This window comes from Sebastes umbrosus, chromosome 17 (assembly GCF_015220745.1).
Source record: "Sebastes umbrosus isolate fSebUmb1 chromosome 17, fSebUmb1.pri, whole genome shotgun sequence".
Classification (NCBI taxonomy): Eukaryota; Metazoa; Chordata; class Actinopteri; order Perciformes; family Sebastidae; genus Sebastes; species Sebastes umbrosus.
The window spans coordinates 19,000,960-19,020,096 of NC_051285.1; the positions used below are offsets into that span (position 1 = coordinate 19,000,960).

At 39.4% G+C, this 19,137-nt stretch overlaps 3 protein-coding genes across 4 annotated transcripts; 1 reads left to right on the plus strand and 2 right to left on the minus strand.

The window, feature by feature from the left end:
• The first annotated feature begins 1,048 nt into the window (after nt 1-1,048).
• Nucleotides 1,049-6,432, plus strand: nlrc3l1 (NLR family, CARD domain containing 3-like 1). The gene is made up of 7 exons (XM_037747969.1): nt 1,049-1,171; nt 2,687-2,959; nt 3,082-3,183; nt 3,363-3,440; nt 3,528-3,636; nt 3,746-3,986; nt 4,111-6,432. The coding sequence occupies exons 2-7, from the start codon at nt 2,784-2,786 to the stop codon at nt 5,682-5,684; spliced, it is 2,280 nt and encodes a 759-aa protein (XP_037603897.1). The 5' UTR covers nt 1,049-1,171; nt 2,687-2,783; the 3' UTR covers nt 5,685-6,432.
• Nucleotides 6,433-6,529: 97 nt separating this feature from the next.
• Nucleotides 6,530-8,509, minus strand: LOC119475367 (interleukin-18-binding protein-like). Of its 2 annotated transcripts, XM_037747971.1 has the most exons (5): nt 8,288-8,509; nt 8,163-8,204; nt 8,019-8,081; nt 7,721-7,847; nt 6,530-7,253 (listed from the first exon to the last, which is right to left on the minus strand). In XM_037747971.1, the coding sequence occupies exons 1-5, from the start codon at nt 8,310-8,312 to the stop codon at nt 7,055-7,057; spliced, it is 456 nt and encodes a 151-aa protein (XP_037603899.1). In that variant the 5' UTR covers nt 8,313-8,509; the 3' UTR covers nt 6,530-7,054. The 2 variants fall into 2 exon arrangements, with proteins under 2 accessions (XP_037603899.1, XP_037603900.1); XM_037747972.1 differs by lacking the exon at nt 8,163-8,204.
• Nucleotides 8,510-8,640: 131 nt separating this feature from the next.
• On the minus strand, nt 8,641-19,092 carry rnf121 (ring finger protein 121). Its single transcript, XM_037747970.1, has 9 exons — nt 18,917-19,092; nt 16,309-16,346; nt 15,657-15,798; nt 15,119-15,273; nt 14,882-14,989; nt 12,699-12,819; nt 12,475-12,608; nt 11,528-11,629; nt 8,641-10,396 (listed from the first exon to the last, which is right to left on the minus strand). The coding sequence occupies exons 1-9, from the start codon at nt 18,992-18,994 to the stop codon at nt 10,276-10,278; spliced, it is 999 nt and encodes a 332-aa protein (XP_037603898.1). The 5' UTR covers nt 18,995-19,092; the 3' UTR covers nt 8,641-10,275.
• Nucleotides 19,093-19,137: the final 45 nt, after the last annotated feature.

Here is a 19,137-nt window from a genome sequence, read left to right on the forward strand (position 1 = left end):
TCCAGGGTTGACTGACATTGTGAGGAAATGCCTAAACATTTTGACGGCTCACCAACACGATGACAAAACAACTTTTAATTTTGGTGCCATTTGCCAATTTACTGACACAATAACTAGGTTTTGAAGCATGAATGAAGTTTTTGGGTGAGTTACTACCTTTTGTAAAGGTGCAATGGAGTTGTGATGACCCATGAAACAGTTGTGACAATTGCACTTACAGTTTAATGAAAGTTAAGACTGTTTCAATAAATGTGCCAAAGCGATTGAGAAAAACTGTAAAGGTGAATTCCACCATTTTTACCCGTCAAAGTCTGTTTACAAGTAGGGCGTAGCCTATGTTAGCTATAGGTTAATTTATATGTATATTTTTGTGGTTCTGGAGGGGGTTCAACTGATGTCAGTTGGGGCTTAAAACTACAAAATCTGGGTGTGTGAAGTTAGAAAGAAGTTACCGGGTTACCGTCTGGTAGCCCGCTCCTCATCTCTGCCTGAGGCTAGTGACTCCAGGCTGCTTTGGCCACTACTAGCATAACACATCTGAATCGAACAGTGTTAGCTATATGAGTGCAATGCTAAACCCTTGTAAGCTAAGCTGTTCAAGTTCTTTGGTCACTAAATAGGCCTGATTTGGGCCAGCTGTGCACCCTTTGTTTTCACACAGTATTTATCTTGCTTCAATTTGAAAATCATTCATTCATTGTTCATATGTATTATTACTTGTATTACTATAATTATTATTATTATGATTATTATGATGATTATTATTATCATCAATAATAATAAATATGAGCAAAGAAAGCAGAATAAATCAACTGTCTGGGGACATCCACTGTAAACTAATATTCTGCTGAATAACTTTGCCATCACAAGCATGGTAGGTATCAGCCACAAGCTTTGTTAAACGTTTACAAATATTGTATGAGATGAAACTTTCTGTTCATGGGATGATGACTACTTGCTAGTGTAAAAAAAAACATTTACACAATGTCATCTAGTCCTTTTTCACAGAAAGACTGCATGTTGTTCACACTTCCGGCCTGTAGGGGGCGAGAGAGTCTGCTTTGCAATGTTTTTGCTACTCTCGCGATAGGACAAGAAGGGGGAAGAAACTTTGACTTCCTGTAACGAACTGAAGCGAAGGAAAGTTCACATTTATTCCTGGCATAAACCAGTAAGTAGCAATGATGTATTTATGTCATTACCATTGCGTTTATATTTACATTTTGACCACTATGAAAGTAATGTTATAACTTAGAACTCATTTGCCTTATTCCTGGTTTGAGCCCTCCTGGTGCGCCAGTCTCTCATCCTATTTTCATGTCATCCTATTTTCATACGCAAGTTCTAAATTGAAGCTAACGTTCATAAACGTCATAAACGTTAAATCATAAACGCATAATAACACCCCGTTGACTTTATTTGCGTTAATGTGTCATGTGGAGAGGTGATCAGACAACTGTCTGCCACTGACATATCACATGTGGAGAAGTCAAAGCGGAAGAGTGAGGTTGAAATACCAAGTAATGTCAAAACTAGGTCATGTCCATTTACATTTATGGTAGCTCAAGCTGTTCCCACTGTTTCCGTTAACATGGTTCTTCAGTCACACTTTTACTCCTGTTAATACATGAGTACTATGATGAAGGTAGGCAGAGCGAGCCAGAGGCTTACAACCGTGGAACTTTTCATTTTAGCATCTCCAAGTTCATATGAGGAAGAAAATGAGCAACTGTGTAATCTGGCGGGGATAAAAACCCTGCTTAACGCTCCATATTCCATTCACAAGTTATTACAGGTTATTACACTGTGCTTTTCCCTTTCCCAAACATTTACTTGTTTCTGGTGAAACACTGATGATCGTGTGTTACACTTCACATTATTATCTTGAAATTGATTTGGCTCAATTTTCACAACAACGTAGTTAAGTGCAAAACCCTTAAACTGCTATCCTCTTATTTTGGGCTCAAAATAAAAACAACGCAAAGATATTATAAAATGATCATGCATCAAGTTTATAACAGCATTACAACATTATAAATGTTCATGTATCAAACAGAAGCAAACACAAGTAACAACAAGAAAACATGCTTCTTAGAGTAGGCTAAGCCTTTACACTACTGTAAATCTGTCAAAGGCAAAATGATGATTGTTCTGTGCTTGTACATTTTTCTGTTCTGTATCTACCATAAAGGCTGTGACATAACATTGTTTCATTGCAAAAGATAATCTTATTTACATTTTTTTTTAAATAATGCAGTATCATAATGTAGTAGGGCTGCACAATTAATCAAAATTCTACTCCAATTTTCAAATCGCAGGAGGTGTAATATTTGTTAAAGGTGAAATGTGTGTCAAAATACCATTTTGTATTAAATATTGTGGTGCTGCAGAGATGTCTTGGCCTACACATCATATTCTACAGACTTAAGAAAACATCTTTGTTTGGTACAGAACCGTTGAAATGATGATGATCGTAAATCATATCGCAATTGCAATATCAGTCAAAATAATCGCAATTCGTTTTTCAAAATCGTTCAGGCCTATTATGTAGCGCAGACACAACCTGAATAAGCTTCCAACAGAAGAAACCTGAAAAGCTGGTTTGGTGTTAAGTTCCTTATCACACACCCTGATAGAGAATATGAGAGCTGATATCATGTATTTTCTCTTGTTTGTTCTTCTGCAGGTACAGACAGGTTACTGTCCTGAGGCTATCCCTGGTGATCCTGAGGGATCACTGTATGTGCTCATCATGTTAATCGTTGGCCGACCCTTTCTATGACATGATGGACGACAGTGAGTTGGTGGCGATGGCCACGCCGACAGGCAGCTCTTCCGCCGGGGATGCAGTGTCTGGTAGAGGACAGAGTGCGTCTAATGAAGATGACGAGCTCTTCTACATCCCTGAGAGAAGACCTTCTCTGGACCTGGGGCCGAGTCCAATGGATACCAGCCACTGGTACTGAGATTTATCACTCACAAGCCCTAAGGTTCCTCTCTCTCACTGTAGGGCAGTAGCTCTGGGTAGTGTTTTATCTAGTAAAATATATCTTAAGTTGCCATGCTACTCTTTTTTTTCAGGCATTATGTGGACCAGGCCTATTCTCCAGCTCTGAGCTACGGATCAATGACAAGTGAGGACAACTCAAGCAACATGGAAGACGAAGATGGATCCTCCACGAGGTACAAACAAGACTAGAAGTATTCAAAGCTTAAATCGGTCAATAAATTAATGCGTTCATCACAATAAACCCAGGAAGCAGCTTTGCTTGTATGTACCTTTCAATGCTTTGTTTCATTGTAAAGCTGGAAAATTGTAATGACTTGTGGTTGCATTGAATATATTGTCATCCTGGTTTTAGGGTCCAGCTGGACAGAGCAGATTCATACTCTAGCTGCTACTCCTTGGACAGCGACGATTGTGAAAAGATGATCCCCAAGTAAGAAAAACACCCACGGCATGGCGCTTACACATGTTAGTGCATGATTACATACTAAACTGACACTAAAATATGTTTATTCACCAGGCTTAAAAGCAAAGATGATACCGTCTCAGAGCCTTCTGACACGCCTGAGTTAATCCAAGACCCAAATGAGATTAGGCATCCTTCTCTGACAGTGGCATTCACTTTCAAGGTTAGTTTGCGTTTCCCCTTTGTCTTTATCGGTTTTAAAGAAATGAAATAGAAAAATATCCTCTTGGTGAAAACAAAAGCATTGAATTTAATCCTTCCTTTGGAACCAGGCTATTTCTGACACCCTTGGGAAGCTGTCCAATGGAGACATTCAGAGATTCAAGATGATGTTGTGGAAGCGTTACCCACAGTCCTTCAACACTCCTCCCCAAGGCATGGACATGGTGGACCTTGTGGACCGGTTGCTCGAGTGTTACAGCCTAGAGGTATCTTTGCAGATCACCAAAACCCTTCTTGAGGAAATCGAGCAAAAGAAGATGATTGATTATCTCCAGACTTTGTGCATCAGAAGTAAGTAGGCTCCTGTATGTCTTAATGTCTTATTACTGTTAATTGAATCTCAACAACAGGAATGATGATGAAAGAAATGAGAGAATCGTACATAATTACATGCTCATTTTTTTTCTTTTTTCAGATGAAGTACGTCACGATTTAAGCGAGACTCTGAAAAGGACATACGGCGAAGTATGTGAGGAATCGGCCACGCCGGGAGAGAAAAGGCCCTTTGACGACGTCTTCACTGATCTCTATATCACCTCAACATGTGATAATGGCCCAAATATTGAACATGAGGTCATGACCATAGCAAAGCTGGACAGCAACCGCGAAGAAGTGAAACTGCTCTCCACTAAGGATATTTTGAGCACTGAAAGGCTGGAGCGCTCAAACTTAAAGTTGATGCTGGTCGTAGGTGTGGCAGGGTCAGGGAAGTCGATGGCGGTCAGAAGGTTGATCCTCGACTGGATTGAAAAGCGGTCCCACCAGCACGTGTCCTTCTTGTTTCCTTTGCCGTTCAGAGAGCTCAAACAGTTTGAGGATTCTGAGATCTCCCTGTTGAAAATAATACAAACACTCTACCCAGAAACAAAGAAACTGAGGGAGGCGGATTATAGAGCCGATGACTGCAAAATAATGTTTATCTTTGACGGCCTTGATGAGTACAATGGGAAGCTTGACTTTCAAAACACTTCGCTTCTCGGTGACCAAACAGACTCCACCACCCTGAACGTCATCGTGGTCAACCTCCTCAGAGCGAGGCTGCTCTACCGTGCCCTGTTCCTGGTCTTTACTCGGCCGCAAGTGAAGCGCTACGTCCCTTGGGATACGCATTATGATGAGATAGACGTGTGCGGTTTCCGTGACCCTGAAAAGGACGAGTACTTTAAGAAGAGATTTAAAGACCCAGATCAAGCAGCTCGAGTTATTGCGTACATCAACTCCTCCAAAACCCTCCGCATCATGTGCCACCTGCCCTTGTTTTGCTCGCTGGTGGCCGACGAGTACCAGCAGGTATTCACAGAACAAGGAACACGGGCAGAGCTGCCCAGGAGCATCACCTACATGTACACAAAGCTGCTGCTCGCACTCATACGTCAGCGTCGCGCAATTAGAGCTCCACCTCGTAGCCTAGATAAAGAGAGAGACTTCCTCATGAAACTTGGAAAGTTGGCCTTCACCATGCTGGAACAAGGCCAGTTCAAGATCACCAAGTACGACTGGAAAGAGGTTGGCATCAGCAGCGAGGAGGCAGTGATTAACAGTGGCCTGTGTACACAATACATCACAAAGCCATTTGTCTTGTCCCAGGAGAAAGTCCTCAGCTTTATCCACCCCACCATGCAGGAGTACCTGGCTGCCCTTTATGTGTTTCTCTCCTTTACAAACCATGGGAAGAACATTTTTGAGCAGCATCTTAAAGACAAGTTCAAGGGGATGTTTAGGGCACAAAAGGTGATGGAGCTGTACAAGAGCGCCATGGACAGAAGCCTGCTGTGTGATGACGGCAAGCTGGACATCTTCCTGCGTTTCCTGCTGGGAATGGCTCTTAAGACCAACCTGGAACTCCTCCAACCATTGTGCACATCTTCTGTAAAGTGGCCAACAGTCGTTGAAGATGCTGCTGCCCTCATCAGGAAGAGGATCAGAGAAAACCAGTATCCTGGCAGGAATAGCAACTTGCAGTGCTGCCTGGAAGAGCTGGGTGTGTGAGAGGCAACATCCAGTTGATCAGACTCTTTTAAACACTGATCACTATGCAAAAATGATTTTGATGATTCTGAATTCCAATAGGAGGAAAACTTTAAAGACAAGTGCCTGCCCTGATGGAGAAACATGTTTCTCTCTGATTCAATCAACATTTGCACTAATGAAGATTTAAAAACATCACCTCTGAAGTTACATTGATGTACCAAAGATATGGAAACAGAATCTTTTAAGGAAATGGGGATGGTGTGATTTAATGTGTGTGTTAATATGGATTTAAAGAAGCTGAAAGATAATAAGGGGCCTTATTTTGTTAGTTGTTTTTTTTTTCCTGCTTTTATACAATCAAATAGTTTTGATGGATGTTATTAATTATTGCTTGTCTTGCCAACTTGCGCTTGAAAGTCCTAAAATTTTAGTTTTTTAACTGCACTACTAAGCCAATATCATGAGCAAAATGACTATTGCTCTGAGCAATATAAAGTATGTCACAACTTAAAATTATTTTGCACTTTTATGTTTTGTTGATCAATCTTTATTGTTTGTTGGCTGCTTGCATTAATGTTTGGTATGTAATGCAGTAATCACATTGAAGGGCTGTAGTTATGTCATTGTTTATCCTACACTAATCCCTCTCATCACTGCCACACAGGGATATTCATTGGGAAACCTGTTTAAAATAAGTGGTACAATGAACAATAAATCTCTAACAACCAAAGGGTTCCTTCACAGGACACTTGAGTTTGTGAATGAACTGACTGATTCAACTTTGTCTCATTGTGGAGTATATTTTCATTTGGTTCAAAAGTACACGCAGATAAGGTGGCTTATCGCCAGAAAACAGACTTTGCAATGATACACAAACATAGCAAATAGCTTAGCAATTAACAATATTCCATATATTCTGCAGTCAGTAGATAGCAGCGTTGTGTGGTAGACTCATCTAAATGACTAATTTAGGGTGCATTCAGTTCCACATAAAATGTTGCCCCTGGATGTTGTGTTTCCTTGGGTAAAGAGGATGCTGCATCGAATTTATATTAGGAGAGCGTAATAATATACTCCAGTTTCTGTTTGGTTTCACCTCAAGGTATCAGAAGGAGTCGCGTTTTACATTTTAACACTACTGGTCTCACTGATGGGAAGCCATCAAAAGGAAAATGATGTACGACTGTGGAACCGAATGCACCCAAAGTTTTGTACATTTCTTCATCCAACTTGTCTTTGGCATAGTTTTGGCATAGTTCTCCCAACCAACAGCATAACACAGAATAGTACATTCACAGATAAAGTTGACTTGACTTGTGAAATATGAGTTAGTGTGCAAGACAAGTGAAATGTGGCTCAGAGCATTCCACTTTTTACTGTATTGACATTCAGTGTTTTCTCTTCTTTCCTACTCTCTTCTTTCCTACTTTACAATCACTAACAACTGTTTCTACTAACATTATGTTCTTTTGGCTCATTCCAGCGGCGTTAATCACCACACAGGTGAAGGTGGATTTGAAGTCCTCTGACGTGACATTCTTCAACAGCAATCTCCTCTTTAGGATCGCACCCTCCTTTGAAGTCGATCTACAACAAACAGTCATACAGCTCAGTCGCAGGTTGGTTTCAGGATGTTGCATCAATCATTACTCTGCTTTCTAATAAGAGAACTCCATTTGAAAATACACTCTAGCTTGGCTGCCAACAAATTATGTAGCCCTTAAAGAGGACCGATTATGCTTTTTTAGTTTTTTTTCTATTCAGCAAAGTTACAAAGCCCAAAGTCCACGCCGAAGGGAGTTATTCTCTCCCACAGGGGGCAGGGCAGGAGCTCAAACAGAGCATTTCAGACAGGGTGAAAAGAGCTGCTGCAGCACAGCCGGTATGAGAAAAGTAAAGCGTTTTTTGAACATTAAAAATGTAAACATGTTTTAGTAGAAACCCTAAATATGAGTATGCACCTGAAAATGAGTATAATAGGTCCTCTTTAAATGGCTAAAACTGTATGCTCTGTTAAGGTCATTTCCATTAAAGTCAAAACTCAAAATACTCACTTCTCTGATTCTACTATTCTATCACTGCTGAGCAGGTCTTCAGGGAAAGAGCCATTGACGAGCCAGTAGATGAGTGTCACATCTTTACTATTTGCATATGCTCGACAGTGAAGAAACAGCCGCTCACCTGTAAATCAGAATACACCCAGACCCATCATACACAATAACAGTATAGCATCATTGTATGTACATGACCCCTTAAATATAGCTTCATAATAAAAACAATACCCAATTACAGATTATGTATGCTGTAAATAATAAATACTTGTTGGTTCATTTGTATGTGCACAAGTGTTACCTGGATGAGCTTCTATTTTATCATGTTTTGGACAAATGATCTTTGGAGTTTCATCCTGAGAAACTGAAGAACAAATTAAGGTTAGCACAAAAACATAAAAATACATCAAAAATAAAACTTTGTCACCGACAAAATATACTGTACCTGGAAATCCATCTGCAAGCAGCATACACAGATATCCAAAGGCTGATGCAGAGATACAACATACTCACTACAAATGCCACAATACAGTGAAAACGACTGATGTTGGTATTACAAAGTATTATTACCTGTGACAACGGATGGCAGCTTCATATCGACTCCTCCAGTGAGAGCTGTGTAATGTTGACTGCCGTTGGGGATTACTATATATACACAAACATAATTCACTTCCCTACGCCCACTCACACACAGTGCGTGGACATACGCTACGTGGGGAATTCCTCAGAAAACTAGCCAACACGTTTTAGGCAGTTTTTGTTGACACTGGTTGTTACATAAATAAAGCATGCTGACTAATTCACAGCTCTCTGTCTTGTGATTCCAATTGTTTCAATACATAATGTCACCAAGTGGACAATAACTTTAAATGTTGGAAAAATAAACCTCAAGGACGCAAGGATAAAGACATCTACAAACGATCTAAACCATGTGACATTTATTAACTGATCTTGATCAAAACATTGACAACAAAACAAAATAATCATGTGAGCCTTGTTGTACACAGTCCCTTTACTGTGCAAGTTTGTAGAAAGGTCCAAGGAAAATAGAGTTGGTGTGTACTGTGACCAGTACCTGCAAAAACCAACCAACTTCCAGCAACTTTGGACTAGAAAAGACACATATAAAGGGACCTCGGATTGAACAGATCACATAAAAATAAGACTGGCACCATCAGCACTCCCACTGAGTTAAAGGATCATTCTATGATATTTTGTTTACTTTCCCCTTCTAATCATATTTAAACAATCACTCATTTTAGTCAAGTTACTAAACATAGCTTTGGTTTGTGCTTCCTGTGTCACTCCAATTTCAGAACAGGTAGTTCACCCAAAAAACATTTTTAAATCTATATTTTCTCACTTATTGGTATTTAGCCAATGCAGATAGTTTTGTTTTTTGTTGGCCTGGCTTTGTGATATCCATCTCTGAGATTTTTGCTGCTACCCCAATACAACAGAGGTGAATTTGATTTTGTAAGTAATGCTCAGCACTGAAAAATGTAATTTAAAAACAGCAACGTGTCACTCCAGAAACTCTTGAATTAACACAGAACAGTGTAAACAGTTTCACAGGGACTATTTTTTTGGTAGAAAGTAGTTCCAAAGAAAACAGCTAGCACAGCCAAACCAAAACTATCATTATAGCTAGATACAACCACAAGTGATTTTTTTTTTTGCAATTTAGGTGAACTGACCCTTTAGTACAAATAGTTAATTATGTGAGTGAAAACAGAAGACCTTGTTTGATAAAAAAGTGACATTCCCCCACTTCAGATCATAAAAACGTATTGATGTGAGATATTGTATAAAGGGTAAAGTCAAAGTAAATATTATTATATGTTTTGCCCAATGGTAAGAATGAGTGTCCATGAAGACAGTGAGGACATTTTGAAATCCTGTAACATCCGGTTCCATCTTATCAACTACTCTATAAGGAATCCTTTGTTTAACTACAGTTAGCACTTCTCCCAGAATGATGACACCTCCCGTCACATGACGCATGACTGGCTGCGCTAAGGAAATCCTCAGTCATTGAGTTCAAAATATAGAATCAAGGTCAAACCGCTATATGAGTGAGTGCATAAATGACGCAGTGGGAAAATGACTCCATTTGGGGACATTGTGTATGTGTACTTTGGAGGTACAGGGAGCTTCCTATTCAATCTTTATTACTCATGTGTGATAGCCATCATCATCATGAGGATGACCTCCAGCACGATCCTTTAACTAAGAATTAACAAACACTTAAGACATAAATTAGTAAAAAGCACCTCTCTAATGACGTTTAGAACCGCTTTACTAGGTCATAAGATGCACAAACCAATTATCAAGGTGTAACGCTGTGTGAAGCAAATCCTGGGAAATTGACATCCAAATTCATTACCAATAAAATTCAAATAAACTGTAAATTCAGATAATATGTGCCTATAAATATATACAAAAAGTACAGACACTTTTTATTGGTGTTTTAGTTCAATGTTAGGCCCTCAGTCTTTTGAGCCAGTGCATATCATCTCCGTATGGCGTGTATGTCCATTTCTGACAGCCGCTGCAGGTCACTCCAGACCCAGGATGTAGTTGATGCCTTGAACAAATCCAATAATAACAGGCTGCCAGGCCACCAAGTACCGAAGCCAGTCTAAAAGTTGTCCATACATGACATGTGGCCTCTCCCAGCTAAAAAAAAATGGGTTAAGGAGAAAAAAAACCTTCAATAGCAATCAAAACTGGTTAATAAATGGGAGCAAATATAAAGCCTTAATAATATACAACTGATGGCAGATGACCATGAGGAGCTAGAAACCACTTTCATTTTCTGTGTAGGGCATTATTTTTATTATAGAGTGTCCTAGTTGTCTGAAGGGTAAACTCTGAGCCACAAAAAGGAACAGGAACTTGTGGTATACGACCTATAAATGTTTCATATCCCGTTCCAAACAGCCTACAATGAGATGTCTGAAAAATTCTTGTTGCTGTAGAAACTTCCCCTTTGTTACAAGAAAAACATCTTCCTCCAGTAACTCGGCATGACTGAATGTTGGCGATATGTCATCTGTAAAAATGCCCAATTAGATTTGGACCTACTTTCCCTTTTTTCTATAGTAAGTCTGAGTGTGCACATTACTATACTACATGATTTCTAAATTTACAACACTTAACTCAGGAATCATTAAGATATTAAAAAAAAACAGTGAAATAATGCAGCACAGAAAAATAAACAGGTAAAGCTCACATATGTACCAAGATTATTATTGTAAACTAAATAAAAATAATATCCTTTAAGAAAACCTGAACTGAAACGATATTTCTTGGTTAAAAAAAAAACTAATAGAAATGAACGTAAATTCATTTCAGTTTTAGTTTTTTAGCTATAACGTATCACATATGAAAAAAGGAGACGGCATGAATTTCCATCAACTCTCGTGACGTTTAACAACAGAAATGAAAGGACTTGACATTCCAGGAGATGATGCTATGCCGGAATTGCTTCACATTGGACTCTAAAGTAGTGCAAATATGAAACATTGTTGCCATTCCTGTTCTCCAGCCATGTCTTTTGTATGTTTATGTAGCTACATACTTCTGAGATATTATACCTAGCCCTAACAAAAACAAACTACTGTAAAACTAAAACTAAATATACAAAAACTAAACCTTTCCGAAAAACTGAAACTAAGCTAAAACTAGCAAACACACTCTGAAAACTAACTAAACTAAAATGAAATTGAAGTAAAAAATAAAATAATGAATGAGAATTGAAAATTCGAAACTATTCTAACCTTGATGTGTACAGAGTAAAAAGGATACGGGTTACTGAACATCCTCTTCAGATCCACCTTCTCTTTGCAGTACGGGCACATCTGCTTCTTTCCGACGATGCACCATCCTCTTATGCAGAACTCATGGAACCTGGATTTGGAGTTAAGGCTCTGTACTTTAGTGTGTGAGCATTAGTTCAAACGCCGGCTCAAAATTCTGCATAAAGCAAGCATATTTGCCCACTCCCATGTTGATATGTCTCCCTTTAAGGTACATTTTGAACAGATAAAAAAAATTGTGATTAATCATGGACAATCATGCGATTGATCACGGTTAAATATTTTAATCGATTGACAGCCCTAGCAAATATATAAATTGTTTTTTTTGTAAAATATTCTTTTTTGAATAATACCCTATTCTATTTTTTTTTTTTCTAAATTTTAGTTGCTTTCTGGAGCTACGCACAAAAGCATTTCACTACACGTTGTACTGTGCATGATTGTGTATGTGACAAATAAACGTGATTTAATTTAAATTTCGACTCTGAAATAATTACTAAAACCCAACAATTTTGGATTTGTGGGCCTGATGCCAATGCCCCAAAAAATACTTTAACGATATATTGGCCGATATTTGTTTTTAATAATATTACAATGTTGGTGAGGATGCTCCAAAATATAGGGTTTATGGTTTGGGCTCTCTAGTTATTCTCTATACTAATCTGTAAACAGTTGCGTGTTAGTTACAGTGGACAAACGCAGCAGGAGATAACAAGGGGGGGAAGTAATATAAATTAGATGAACATGTCGTAACATCAACGTCAAGTTAGTTAACTCTGCCAGTCAACGGAGTACACAATACAGTTTCGACACAAACTCACCATGACTTTGCTTTTATAGACATGAAATAAGTCATCATGCAGTTCAACTTCTCTTTCATTGATAAAAACAAGATAGTGGCATGAAAATATGTCTTTATCTGACAAGGAAGGATACACATGGTTGCAGGATAATCTGTACGTGTTCTCAATAATCCCCTCCTCACTGACATCTACAAGGATGGGCTGACCGCACACAGCACAGATATTGTCAGAGAGGTGCTTGGTTGGCATGCCGGATGCACTGTAATACTATAAAAAAAGAGAGAGATAACAGTCAAAATTATGTTTTAGCTAACAGGCGTTACCTCCACAGAAACAAACAGTGTCTGCAATCCGTACCCCAACAGTTGAAGCCATGAAGTCTGCACACATCTCTGCAAAGTCCCTTCCTAGAACCCCGTAGTACAGGCCGTAGAACAGTAGTGAAACGCCAAAGTCCATTGCATCCTCCGGCTTTATCCTGGACAGAGAAGACACTGTATGGAAATCATGGCTCAGGTGGTGTTCAACGTCGACTTTTATTTAGTTCAGAAAACAGATTGTCTGTACTATATTTTCAGTGTACAGCAAAGAATACATATTTTGGAGGACAACATTAATTTGCTTTAAAGGTGCTAAATGTGAGATTGGGAGCATTTCTATTGCCTCTGCACGGCTCTCAACATGGCGACGGCAGAGCCAGTGGCTCGCAGCTAACGTTGCTAACAGGGAAAACAACGGCAACAGTGCTGACAGAGCTAACAGTGTTAACCTGGGTGTGGATGCTATGCTTCCGCAACGGTGCCGTCGGTCGGGAGGTTGTTATCAGCTGTAACCGCCGTATGAGAGCAGTGCAGAGCGGCGGCCGTGACCTAGCCAGTGGGGCACGCTCACATGCATGAACATGCACAGCCGGCCGGCTATGTCAACAAAGCACAGAAAAGCTCTGTTTACAACACACACAGAGGAAGAGTGACTTCATTCTCCGCTGAGGTAGACATTACTCCTTTACATCTTTACATAATGAGTAGTTGTTTGCTGCTATATTAATGCTCTGGATATCGTATAGAGAACCTTTAAATTGTAGTATGTCGATCAAGCTTTTTACATATTTGTCTGTGCATACAAAAGCTATAAATCTGTTTTGATGATTAGCTATTTCAGGATATCAATAAATCCAAATGCAAGGAAGTATTCAAGTTAGGTGGCATTTCCAGGTAGGAAGTGTGAAATTGTTGGATATTTGCATAGGAAGCGTTAAGGTACTTTCCTGTCTATTTTGAAAAAAAAGAATTCATCATATATTGGTTCCTAAGGTGGAACAGACAATCCCAGAGCACCTAAGAAGACGATTATGATCAGAAGAATTTACAATTGTGAAAAATACGCATATAACATTTTCAATTAATTTTGTTCGAAAACTGTCAATATAGAATCATATGTTGTACACTTATTTTCTTTCTTATTTTGCGCCTTGTCAGTCATCTGTGAAGCATTTTGAACTGCACTAACCTGTATGATAGGCTCTATACAAAAACAGTTTGATTGATTGGTTGATATCACCTCATTTAAATGTAGTGAGCGAGGTCTGAAATGTTTTAACCAATTAAAAAGGTGCATCACGGTGCAGCTTCGCTAAACTAATAATAATATACTTGGCTTTAGTGAGTGTATTACCTTAGGGCTTATACTTTTTTTAAATTTAGCAACTTCCACTCCGTGTGTCAGAAGCAGAAAACGTAAAAGCTCATTACCATTACGAACAGAGAGAAAAGACATTTGTCATTTCCTTGTCTATAGGGAAGTGTCTGTCATAACTACGCATGTTTGTATGTCACTGGGGATGATAATAGCTTACTGTGACGATGCATTTATAAACTTATCACATGATGGTCATGGTGTTTACTTTACAGTGAGTTTACCTTTAAACACATATACCTGAGGTCAGCTATGGATCCATGCTATGGAGCCGTGAAGCAGACAGTCAAAAAGTGTTATTTTATTATATTTGTATACATGTACCTCTTCTGTGTTTCATTCTGTTTGCTGCTGTTGCTGCTTTTACACCCGAATTTCCCTCCGGGGATTAATAAAGGTTCATTTTATCTTATCTTATTGGCTCTTTTCCCTGATAAAGTCAGTCAAATTCTATAATCCTGGTGGGAGATGGATTCTAGTAGTGCTTCAATGCATAAAAAGACAAGAAACCAACCACAGAGCCAGATTATAAAAGACTGAAGTGAGTGAAGCACCTATTAATAGGGATTCAGATGACAGGTGGATGTTGCAGGAGCAGTGATGATCAAGAGGGGTATTTAAAAAAGACAAAACAACACCATCTAGTGGCAGCTAAGTGCTACATGTTGGAAACAGAACTTATTACATCCAAGCTGGAAAAGATGACTACTCCTGTCCAGGAGTCTGCAGTTTGAAGGATTTTATTTTCAATGCTGTAAATCAATATCTACTAAAATGTTTGGTTATGGTTCATTTAGCACCACTGAATATATATAATAAATATATATGGAACCGACAATACATACCTGAATATTAGGTTTATACCAAAAAGTGTAAACATGACAACACTGTAGCCAACGATTCCTGTGGCATAGCTGATCTTGTAGAGGAGGAGGAACCACTTATACACCAACCTACAGTCGCCAAAGAGAAGGAATGTGTTAGAATATGTCAGAATGTGTCAGGGACAATTCAATCCACAATAATGGAAAGGCAGACCTCTTCAATTACAGGATTTGATTAGGTGTAAACAATGGTTATACCTCGGTGTGGTGCAGGCCAGTGGCTTGCGAGTGGCACGGTAGGAGATGTACGCTGTGATGACAGAGAAGATAAACCACGTGGTCAGGAACCTCCACCAGTGAAGTTTGGTAGTAAAGTAGAGAGGAACTACCCACATCTGGAACAGAGTCACCAGCTACAGGACAGCAGAGGGTAAATGTTAGAAGATGCTTGTACATCAGGAAAAAAAGGATACCACCAACAGACATAGGGTGAACATAAAAACAGAGACACTACTGATAACATTTCATATTTGGACAGTTTGGGACAAGATGGAAAATACCATATATATCCTTATTTGAGAAAAACGTATTGATACATATTTATGATACACCATGTGTTGCCACATGGACAGAAAATATAAGAAAATACAGACTTGTGAGGGACAACACGGTGCCAGTACATGTTCTCTTATCCACTCCTTCCCCATCACAACAAATACACACACCCCTGACTTCAAATGATGGTATTTCCTAACTTTACACACAGAGCTTCAAACATTTGGCTTGTGGGTCTTACATTGTATGACTTTGGATGTCTCTGTTTCCACTGCACGAGGACTAGCTGGGCGACAACAAGGGTGACTATGAGGATCAGCACCATCTCTGCGTGCATAGCCTCATGGCCTTTGTGTTTGGCATGCATTCTTGCATGCTCCACCCTGCGGAAAAAGAAGAACATGCTCAAATAATGTTACGTAGCTAGGAGTCATACGATTTGTTTTGTCATAACAAGGCAGGATAGGCGTGCCCTTAAAGGTGTATTGTACAGCTCTGCACGTTGGTGTCTCCTAATGGCAATCAATGGGAACTGTTTGAAACGTGAACTTCAATACCCTGAAATCATGAAATGTTACTAATATCGAGATTGGCCAACCTCACAGTTCAGAATATTTTCTGATTTGTTTTTCATTTGTCAGTAGTGGGTGCAAAGGAAATCCCTGTGCCTAATCTAAAAGTTCTTGATTCGGATGTATGAATATATTTTCTTTACCAAAAACCAAGCGTGTTAATGATTTAAAATGCTTGCACCCTTGATTGCAAAAACTTAATTTTTGTTGTACAGATAATTAGTCCTTCCATGCGAATGCTTCTCAGAGACAAAATAATCCCATTATATACGTTATAAAAATAAATGCATTATCCATTAAAAATGCAGCAAAGATACTAACCTCCACTTCTCTTCTGGTGAAAGCTTGGACACGTCAAACTAAAGAAAGGAAAAAGACAAAATAATGACCATTAATGTTGACATTGTACCAAATAAGAAGCTGAACAAACTGATAATAAAATCACAGCTTAGCCATTTTGAGGAAAATTACACACGTCAAACTATAAGGAGAAAATACTACTGTAGCAGGATATCTACACCGATCAGCCATAAAATTAAGATCACTGACAGGTGAAGTGAAGAACATTGATTATCTTGTTACAATGGCAACTGACAGTGGGTGGGATATATTAGACAGCAAGTGCACATTTTGAACTTTGAACTTTGTGTTGGAAGCAGAAAAAATGGGCCAGCGTAAGGATGTGAGCGACTTTGACAAGGGCCAAATTGTGATGGCTAGACGACTGGGTCAGAGCATCTCCAAAACTGCAGTTCTTGTGGGATGTTCCCGGTCTGCAATCGTCACAACCTACCAAAAGTGGTCCAAGGAAGGAAATCCGGTGAACCAGCAACAGGGTTAGACCCAAAGCTCATTGATTCACGCGGGGAGCGAAGACTGGCCCGTGTTGTCCGATCCAATAGAAGAGCTACAGCAGCTCAAATTGCTGAAAAAGTTCATGCTGGTTCCGATAGAAAGGTGTCAGAACACACGGACGTTGCATCGCAGTTTGTTGCGCATGGGGCTGCGTAGCCAGACTGGTCAGGGTGCCCATGCTGTCCTAATGTTATGGCTGATCGGTGTGTATATTTTTATATATATATATATATATATATATATATATATATATATACACACACACACAGTATATATTTATATCGGTGTATATTCACCAAGAGTGACGTTATGAAAACTCACTAAGTGTTGTAATGGCAATTTTCATATCTGCAGTTTAACACTGTACCTTTAGACAATCTCAGGGCCTCACATGTTCAACTTTGTCACCATAGGACAGTGACCTGACATTTTAGATCTCTGTAACTGCAAACAACAGATTGCTGAAATACTTGTTATGTCTTGTGATGCTCTGTTGTCTGATTTGTGCTGACGCATTGATACACTTTCTATCCTTCTCTTCTTCTTTGCACTTATCTTCATGTTATGCTTTAAATGTATAAATGCTGACTACTCTTTGTATTCGGGGCTCACTTGCCACAGTCCACAACAGGTGGCTGTGCTCGTGAGTCCATCTGCAGATGCTTTAGTTATTAATGTATGCCTTTTTATTAAATTCACTGAAAGACAAGTTGTTACGTTGGTTTGTGTCTTGTTTTAACAGAAACTGCCACCACAGTGTGTTTAGCAAGTACAGTCCCTCCCAAGTTGTTGGGCTAGTTTAGCTACTTTAACATGACTGAAATGAACAGCTGTGAGCAATAACTGGTGCAATGTTGTCTTGTTATTAGAGCTTCCTATCTACCAATAAAGGCAAATAAATGAATGAAGGCTGGCAGTAGCTACACTAACAAGTATCCAACTCAAGGGTTCACAACCATTTCTTACACAAATCACACATCCTGATAAGTATGATGCATTTTCCTGTTTGAGTCATCATTTGCCACTTATTACATTTTAAGAAAAGAACCGTATTAGGACTAGATATCAATCCATGCTGCTGGCATGTATGTGAAATGCACAAGTCTCTCCACACTCCATGTTTCACTCAGCAGATTAATACATTTTTGAGTACTTGTATGCTCTCTAGCCACTTATATAATAAGAGGCAGGGAAATAAACAGGCCATCAGGACACATGCAGTCTCATTTTTCCATACAAACCACATACACTTAAATCATCAGTGAACCAAACACAAGGATCTAATGTGTATTTTTTCAGCCTATTATGATGCCAGCCATGCAGCTATTCTGCCTCTGCTGCACATTTAGTAACTACACCTACACATGAGCGACTGTAACAGCTTTTAACTCTCGTTTCAGTTCCCTCTGTGGTGTCTCTTGCACACTGTGAGCTCCTGCTCTGACATCATTTGACAGCCAGGTTTGGTTTGACCAGAAGATTGAAATCCTACAGGAAGTGGTTTGGTTGCTTCCCCTGGCTTGACATTGATACACCTCTTGGCCCTTAGCACAGAGAAGGCGTGACCTTTGACCCGATCAGCCACATCAGCTTTATTTGTAGAGATAATTTCTAAACGTAGCATTGAACACACGGGTGAGAAAAAAAAGCTGAAATAAATGCTAACTTTATTTAAAACTAAAACAGCGTCTGAACTAATTTGACCAGATGCAAGCAATCAAGTTAAGTTACATGATTTGAATGTTAGCCGGCTAGCTAGCTTAGCTTAGCTAAATTCTCTTAGGGCGTTTCTCGCTTGCAGCTGCTGTTTTGTCGAACAAAGCGCAATCAGTTATGTACAATGGACAATGCATTTTAATCTAGACCAATACCTCTGCTTGAGAACAGTTCGCTAAGAAGTAGCTAGCTGCTTACTTTAGGCTAAACCTAAACCCGTGAGTAGTACCGTTGGTTAGCTAGCTAGCTAACACAGAGACACAGAGTTCAGAGTTGGCAGCCAAAGAACCGCAGTATATAAATTCAACCCCATCTGTTCTATCTGTCCTAGCACCTCGCTGTGGCTCATTACTCTCACCTGGTGCGGTTCATCGTGATGCGGCAGTCCATGGTCGTGCTCTACACCATCAACCTCCACCTCAAACACACCGGCCATCTTCGGAGTGCTGCTTTACCGTTCCGGGTCCATTAGCATCATGATTAGCATTAGCAACAACCCTAAGAGGGTAACATCCGGCTTTTTCCTTCAAAATAAAATTCGGAAAATGTAGGTCAAATAGTAAATATGTGCCTTTCTGA